General features: G+C 53.5%; 1 protein-coding gene across 1 annotated transcript; it reads right to left on the reverse strand.

Moving 5' to 3' along the window:
* Positions 1 to 2088: 2088 nt before the first annotated feature.
* C13H2orf50 (chromosome 13 C2orf50 homolog) lies at positions 2089 to 7598 on the reverse strand. The gene is given in 4 exon segments (XM_059942627.1): positions 2089 to 2481; positions 4654 to 4693; positions 7358 to 7394; positions 7397 to 7598. Coding segments are annotated over 4 exon segments (672 nt in total).
* Between the last annotated feature and the right edge of the window lie 670 nt (positions 7599 to 8268).

An 8268-nucleotide genomic window follows, 5' to 3' on the forward strand; every position in this document is an offset into this window, starting at 1 on the left:
ACAATAATACTTAGAAAGGAGGCGATTTGGGTGATGCGCCAGGCACAGCGTCTGTGCGCAATACACCGCACCGTCTCCGGGTGGCCGTGCTCCAGGAAGTGTGAGCCAGCCGGCCTCTTGCCTTCCCTCCTGGAGCAGGCATCTGCATCCATATTTAACCTCGCTTTCTCTCACTTCCTGGGAGTTCCCAGAATACCTCTTGCTTACATGAAATTTCTAAAAATCTTATATTTGTACTTGTATGGAAATATGTATGGAAATATGTTAATATAAATGTTTCAGACATTAAAAAAAAAAAAAAGACAAAAAAAAAAAAAAATAAAAAAATAAAGTCCATTTTGTCTCATATGAAAAAAAAAAAAAAAAAAAAAAATACCTCTTGCTTTGACCCTCTGTCTCTAATGGAAATAACTTTATTGTGTTGTTTTTATTTTCTGGGCATAAACATAAAATGGAGCATCCTTATGGCAAAAATGCAGATAGAGTCTTTAAGGAGCCACCAGCAGCTGTCTTTGACCAGCCCAGTCCAAGGGGGGACACTTGTCCGTCCTGTGATGCTGCCACGATGTGACCTTGACCCTGACTGTGCTGACCACTGACTTTTGCCCAGGCATGTGATCTCAGATTGGACAGGGAACCCAGCTTCTGTCTCAGACTCTGAAAAAGAAGGCTGCAGCCTCCAGGTCCAAGTGCAAAGGGCTGTGTCCTGTTGTGGGTGACCTTGTCTCTTCCCAGCTGGGTCAGAATCAGGCCTGGTTTGTTCCATTACACTTTGCAGGAGTCAAGGGTTGACAGTGAAGTGGGGTGGGCTTTATGTTGTGTGGAAATAGTGCGTCCTGAGTAACTTCTGATAACATTGAGGGCCTATTCTTGGTGGTGATCAAGGATTCTGCAGATTGGAAAACAGTTCCTATGTAAAGTTTACTCGGGCTAACACGACCCTTGGGAGGGGAAGGAGACCAGCACTTAGCAAGTGTCCCCTTCCTTCCAGGCCCTGGGCCAGCACTGCTCACGTGAGCGTCACCTGGACCCCAGGCTCCCTGCTTCCCTTTCTGGCCCGAGCCCAGGTCCAGGTGCCTCTCTGTCTGCCCCACAGCACAGAGGATGTGGGATGGATCCAGGGAACCTGTGACAGCGGCCAGCACCACCTCGACTCAGGTCCCCTGTAGGCAGGCTCCCCCCCTCGGCTCTAGCTTCGCTCTGACCCCCCTGACCCTTACACGGGTAACAAAGGAGATGGAGACCCTGACCAGAGAGCCGACCCTCTCAGCAGCCCCTGTCTGAGGACCCGCATCCTCCCCGGGTGACCGCACCAGGATGGTGCTCTCCCCCCCAAGAGAGGGCCGTCCTCTGCAAACACATCCTCGTACCGTGTTGCAGGCACTGCTCTAAACAATTACACAGGATAACTCATTCAATCCTCACAACAACCTTACAAAATCTACCATTTTATCCCTATACATGGTAGGCAGAAAAGTGGCTCCTCCAAGATGTCCATGGGACCACGCATATGTCACCTTGCACACAAAAGGGATTTTGCAGATGTGATTAAATTAAGGACCATGAGCTGGAGAGATTGTCTTGGATGATCAGGGCGAGTCAGTGTAATCACAGGGTCCTTAAAAGATGGGGGAGGGAGAGAGAAAGAGAGATTTGAAGCTACCACGCTGCTGCCCTTGAGGATGAAGGAGCCACGGGCCAAGGAATGTCAGCAGCTTCCAGAAGTTGGAAAATGTGAGGAATCAGATTCCTCCAGCCTCCAGAAAGGAATGCAGCCCTGCCAACGCCTTGAGTTCAGTCCAGTGAGACCCACTTTGGATTTCTGACCTCCAGGACTGCAAGATAACATGTATGTGTTGTTTTGAGCCTCTCAGTTTGTGGTCACTGGTTACAGCAGTGACAGGAAACGAACACACCATGCTACAGGTGGGGAAACGGTGGTTGGTGCAGAGGCTCCAGCAACGTGCCCAAGGCTGCAGCTGCTCAGAGTCAGGAGCAGGACCCGAAGCCAGTGGACGGTGCTCCTGACCACACGCAGGGCCCCCTCTCATGGGGCCCTGACCCTTCGGGAAGCCCCCTTGTTGCCGGTTATATGGCCTTGGGCAGGTTCTTGAGTCCTCTCCATGCCAGGTGCGAAGATGAGCCAGGAGCCCTCTTAAGGCTCGCGTGGGACTCAGGGATAACGACCCCTGGCTGTACGCAGGGTGCTGTCCGGGGCACAGGTGCCGGACCCACAGCGGTGTCCCCGCCGCCCCACACCCACCGGGGGCAGGTCCGCCCGGCCCTCCTCCTGGATGGGCTGCAGCTCGTCTTCAGCTCCTTCTTCCGGATTCCTTCCACAAAGAAGAAGTCCAGGCTGATGAGGGCTTTCCCCAGGGGCGTGTCCACCCTGCTGCCCACAGCCTGGCTCGTGGAACTGGGGACTGTGTCAGAGAAGAGAGGCACGTACCCCAGCAGCTTCACGGGCCCCTTCTTGTTGCCCTGAGGAGAGGGGACAGTTAGGGTCACCGGCTGCGGGAAAACAGGAGGGGCCTGAGCGGGGAAGAGAAGGGAGCTGGGAGAAGATGGCCTCTGCAGGAAGCATCCCCTGGGTGATCCGATCCCAGATTCCGCTCTGGACCCAGAACTCAACTCTCCAGCCGAGAGAGGCTCGCTTCCTCCTCCTCACACCCAGGGCTCCTTACACAGGTGCTTCCAGGACCCCCTCACCGGGATGCTTGAGCAGCCGAGGGAGGGACCACGTCCTAACCCCTCCTCCACCCCACCCCCCAGGCCTAAGACGCTGCCTCACACGTGGTGGGGACGCCACGGGGTGGTGTTGGTTTTTGGTTGAGTTTTACTGGAAATCTAACACACACACAGAAAAGTCCACCAGTCACAAGTGTACAGCTCAGCCAGCGCCCACGCGGTGAGTGCCATGCCGTCCCGCCTGGACCAGGAAATAGGACGCGGCCCGCCTCAGATGCCGCCTTTAGCCCCTCCGTCACTGCCCCGACCGCCAAGGCGACCTGGTCTTGACTTGTGGGTTTGCCTGGCGTTGAACTTTACCTGAGAGGTCTTCCCTCTGGCTCCTTTCTCTCAAGAACGTGTTCCTGAGGTTCCCCTGTGTTCCCGCGTGTGGTGGCAGCTGCTTGGCTCTCAGTGCTGAACGGTGTTCCGCCGTGTGATTTGGGCGAATACTCCGCAAGTTACTTATCTGCTCTGCCACGGGGGCATTTGGGTTTGTTTCCAGTTTTGGGGTCTTAGGCGCGGTGCTGCCCTGGACATGCTTTCTGGTGACTTCTGACACTGATGGATGGAGGAGTGAGTAAATGTCTGAGTCATGACTAATCTGATAAGCCTTCCCTGCCCTTGTTTATAGTTAACTTCGTGCTGCCCCGTGTCAAACAGAAGAGACAGGACCAGTCTTAAGAAATAGGATCCGGGCTCTCAGCTGGCAAAGTCCATGCCGAGGTGGCCCCATCGTCTGGGCGGGCCGAGGGTTTCAGGGGTCAGGTTGCTCATACACAGCCCGGGGCAGGGAGAGGCTCTGTAGCCTGCGAGCCTGGGCCAGGGGCTCAGGGTAGGAACTCAGGCCCCATGAACTAAATCTTCGATCGCAGGGCAGACAGCAACCCCTCAAGGCCAGCCGTACAGATGTCAAAGCTTCCCTAAACCCCACAAGGGCCATGCCAGTGTGGCCACCACCTTGGTTGGCTTGTTACACTGCTTGGCTTCCAATTTGGTTCTCTAACCATGCTTTATACAGCCAGATTCCTTCTCCCATTTGTTCATTCCTCCAACATGAACTGAGTGCTAAATAGTTACTGGGTGCTGGGGGTGTTTGTGCAGTAATGAAGCCATCTTTATTCTTTCGCCAAGGGAGCCCACGGCCAGGTGAGATTGCTCGTTGCACAATTACACGATGTTCCCAAGGAACGGGTTAGATGTGCCAGTGAGTGAAGACCACAGTGGTCCGGTCATGCTTGCTCAGGAGGGGGAGATTTCTCAGAAGGAGCCACTTGGGCGGGGTCTTGAAGGATGAATAGGAGGCCATCAGGCTGACAAAGTAGGAAGGGAATTTCAGGCAGGGGAACTGCATGCACAGAGGCATGGATAAAAGAGAGTCTGTGGGTCACCGTGGGGTGAGCAAGGAGGACGGGGAGGGAAGCAAGGTTGGATCATGGGAAGTGTAAACCATCCTGAAAAATGCAGATTTACTGAAGGATTTTAAGCCAGGGAGAGATATAGTCAGTTCTGCAGTTTAGGAAAATCGCTCTGGTGGAGGATGGACTGTCGGTGGTGATATTAGACACAGGGAATTAGTTTACAAAGTGTGTTCACCCAAACTCATTCTCCTTGTGGCGCCAACCCCACTCACTCTACAATGCTGACATCCTCAGGCAGAGGAAAACATTTCAGCAGCTGATGCCTGTCGTTTCCAATGGGTTCGTCTTAACTAAAATCAAGAAACATTGGGGAAAAGTAATTTCTAAATACTCTACGTAAGTCTTTTCTTTCCCACCAGACCCCGAGTTTCTTGACACAAGGTTGTGTTTTATTGGTCTCTGTACATTTCAGCATCAAGCACACAGTAGGTCCTCAATAAACATTAGATGAATAAATAAACATTCTAAGTGCAAGTATGTCGGACAGGAATGTGGTTTGTCTTACCATGGGGTCATAGCCTTTCAGGAAACTCCAATTCTGAGCCCTGGAAAGAAACACGGTGGCAGTGTGAGCCTTCCCTGTGACATTTTGACCATGATTGTCCCCGGGTCACAGGAATCAGTTGCTGCCACGGATGCATGGATTACATCATGGAGGAACTAAAATCAGTAAGTGGAACAGACGCCAAGGATCAACAAGTGTTTATGGTGGAGCCTGTAAAATGAACACACATTTCAATGGAGCGGAAACTCTGATGCCAGAGGGTGTAGCAGGTGCGTCAGGAACCCGGATGCCGTCTCACCCTGTGCCGGGGTCTGCTGGGGTATCTGCCAGTATTTTGTGAAGAAAAACCAGTTTTCACTTCCCCAAAGCCTGGTAACCTTCCAGCGTGTGTGGCAGAGGAAGGTAGGGCGGGGGAGGGAAAGTGACAATGAGAAAAATGGCGTCAGCTCTGCTGGTAGTTTAATTTTTAATCTATTTTTTGAAAGTCAAACAATTCTCTAAGACTTGGAAGAAAAGCAGGTTTCTCTGCCCCAATCCTCAGAGCCCGCGAGATCCACAACCTAGAGTCAGTTTCTTAGCTGTCTCTTCAAGCCTTTCACGTCCATATTCTGAAAGAATAAACCTGCACTGCCATTTCTTGAGGTCCTAAAAATGTAAGCTTATCTATTGGCTTTCTACTATGGGAGATTATGAATTAGCATTCTTGACCCTTTCTTCTTCCCCATTTCTTCCAAAATCATTGCATTATAGATTTTGGTTCACTTGATATGTATTGTTTATATCCTTCTAGTTATATAAATACTGTTCATTGATGAACTAATTATACTACTTACTGCATAATATGACCCCAGTTCCTTTCTTTGTACAGCTTAGAATTTTTTCTAGCGTTAATAATGATATTTTCCCTGATTATCTTAGGTTTCTATGTACTGATCATTGATTCCAAACTCTCCAAATAAATTGTAAGGCTCCCTCTCAATATTATTTTCCACACAATCAAATGCATCAGGTCATGAACAATTTCTTTTAAATGTTTTCTCCAGGGAATTCCCTGGCAGTCCTGTGGTTGGAACTTGGCGCTCTCACTGCCAGGACCCTGGTTTCGATCCCTGGTCTGGGAACTAGGCCACGCAGCGTGGCCAAAAAAAAAAAAAAAATTTTCTCCAGAGCCCGAGCCCTGGGACCCTGGGTCCTCCCCCTCCCTGGGGCTGGCTGCTCTCCAGGACCACCATGCTGGGACTCCCCTCATTGTGGACCCTGGGCCTTCCTTGCTTGTTTTCCCTCCTGTGGTTGTGAAGCACATCCTCCAGTATCTGTGCATTCATGTATTTCTGTGGTTCTGGAAAATTCTCATTTTCTCTTCAAGTAGTTCATGTCCCCCATTCTCTCCTTGGGGAGCTCAGTTTGAAGGTATGTTGGACCTTCTTGCCCTGTTCTCTAGATTTTAGCTCTTCTTTCATGGTTTCCATTGTACTGTTCTTCTGAGTAATTTATTTTTCTTTTTCCTTTTTTCAAAAAGAAAACTTCCTTTATTCTGTTATTAGCTGGAAAAATTAAATGGCACTAGACGGTCCTGTCTTTGTAAACGTCCCCTATACCCCAACACACATGCACACACACACACACACACACACGCACACTGTCTCTCTCTCCAATCCATCAGCAATACTTGCGATTCTACCACCAAAACATTCCTTGCATTCTTCCACGGACCTCCAGCTACACTTCGCCAGCACTCAGGCCGCCACGGACTCGCCCTGCTGCCCCCAGCTTCTTAACCGTCATTCTGCTCCTCACCCCTGCCCACCATTTCAATTCCTTCTAAGCATAGCGGCCAGATTGGTCATTTAAACTGTAAATTGGTCACATCAGGCTCTTGCTTAAGACCCTCCAGGGCGTCTCATGACATTTGAGGAAAAGTACCTGGACTTTAATAAGTGCGTGGGCGTTTCCTTCTCCTCATCCCCAGGCTCTTGTCCCCTCATCACCGCCTTGGCCACATGCACGTTCTTTATGTGGTGGTGGTTTTTTTCTTTTTTAAATACACCGGACTCCTCCGCGGCCCCTTCTCGTGCCCCAGGTCTCAGCCTGGTTGCCACCTGCTCGGAGGGGCCTCCGTGAGCTCCTGGGGAAGCAAGGCGTGCGCTCTGCCCAGCCCGTTTCCTCCCGACACCAGCCACACTTGGCTCCTGCTTGTGCCTCCGTTGCTTTTTGGCTGCCGTGTCCTGAGCGTGAGGGCTCCGCGCCGCCAGGACCGGGCCCGTCTTGCCCCCCACGGCAGCCTGACAGGGCGGCTCTCCTAGGAACTTCCGGGCTGAGCGATGCTTGAAGGCGCGTCCTTTGCTGGGTCGGAGGGCCAGCATTCCTCCCCAGGCTGCAGCCACGGCTTCACGGCTGCCCCTACCCACAGGCGCACTGTATCCCTTGAGCTCCAGCTGGGGGGCTTGCTGCAGAGGGCTGATGGGCTCCCGGGATGCACCGCCCCCCTTGCCGGGCCCTGCTCTTCCCTCTGTTGAGTCTGGCCGAGGCTGGGCTCCCTCACCTCCCCCGGCCCAGGTTCTCCCCCCTCAGCCCACGCGCTTTCCCACCGCCGCCCTTTGGCTTACTCCCTCTCACCCCTGTCTCTTGTCTCTCTTTCTCCAGAAGCTTCCTAGACCCTGAGTTAGGTGCGGGGTGCCTCTGGGGGGGGGGGCAGGGCACTCACCAGCGCCGCTGGCTCCTCTTCTCGGCCTCTAGACGCCCCTCCACAGCTGGTCCCGCTGCACACCGTCAGCTCCCGGGGTCGCCCGCTCGGCCGTCGGGGCCTGGGGGACGCCAGCAGGGCTCCTGCCCACCGCAGGGCCGCCCCGGGCAGCGGAGGAGACAAAGGCTGGCAGCCTGGTTGAAGGCTGTCGGTACCCAGCTGATGTGGTTCTCTGGAGCTCGGGGCGGGGGTGGCTTCCCATGGGTGCAGGGGTGTGTGTGTGTGTGTGTGTGTGTGTGTGCGTGTGACCTCTCCCACGCCTCCCCTCCCTCCTAACCCCAGGACAGCCTGTGCAGGAGTCCTCCTCACCGCGCCCCGGACCCGAGCTCAGCATGGCTGATGGGACCAGACCCTCCAGGCTGGAGAAAGCATTCGAGCCCTGCTGTGTTTGAGCTTCTGCCTGTGTTGACTGTTGCCCTGGGAATCGGCAGCTCCCCAGGGTACGAAGGAAGGGGCGGGCCCTGTGTGTGTGTGTGTGTGTGTGTGTGTGTGTGAGAGAGACACCTGAGCCCCAGGGTTGGGTGGAGAGAGTTCCTGGTCTGTGCCATGCCCAGCTCAGCTGCCCCTCAGCTCTGCCCCCTGCTCCCCCCATCCCCCTGCTGGAGACCTCAGTACAGCATGGGGGAGTGGAGAGGGACCAAAGCCCTGACCTCTGGACAGTAAGAAAAGACATGGGGTTCTAGACAGAACATGTGGGTTTGGGCCCAGGCACATGACCTTGGGCAGCCCTGGCCCATTCGGGGGTGTGTGAAGGGGCAACAATAATCCTGATCCGCCCCCTGGTGGAAGCCGTGGGGCTCGCAGGAGAAGATGGACGGGAGGCGCTTTGTGAACTAGAGTGTGGCGCTTTGCTTCCCTCTTGGAATCATGCA

This window comes from Balaenoptera ricei, chromosome 13 (genome assembly GCF_028023285.1).
Source record: "Balaenoptera ricei isolate mBalRic1 chromosome 13, mBalRic1.hap2, whole genome shotgun sequence".
NCBI classification, from domain to species: Eukaryota; Metazoa; Chordata; class Mammalia; order Artiodactyla; family Balaenopteridae; genus Balaenoptera; species Balaenoptera ricei.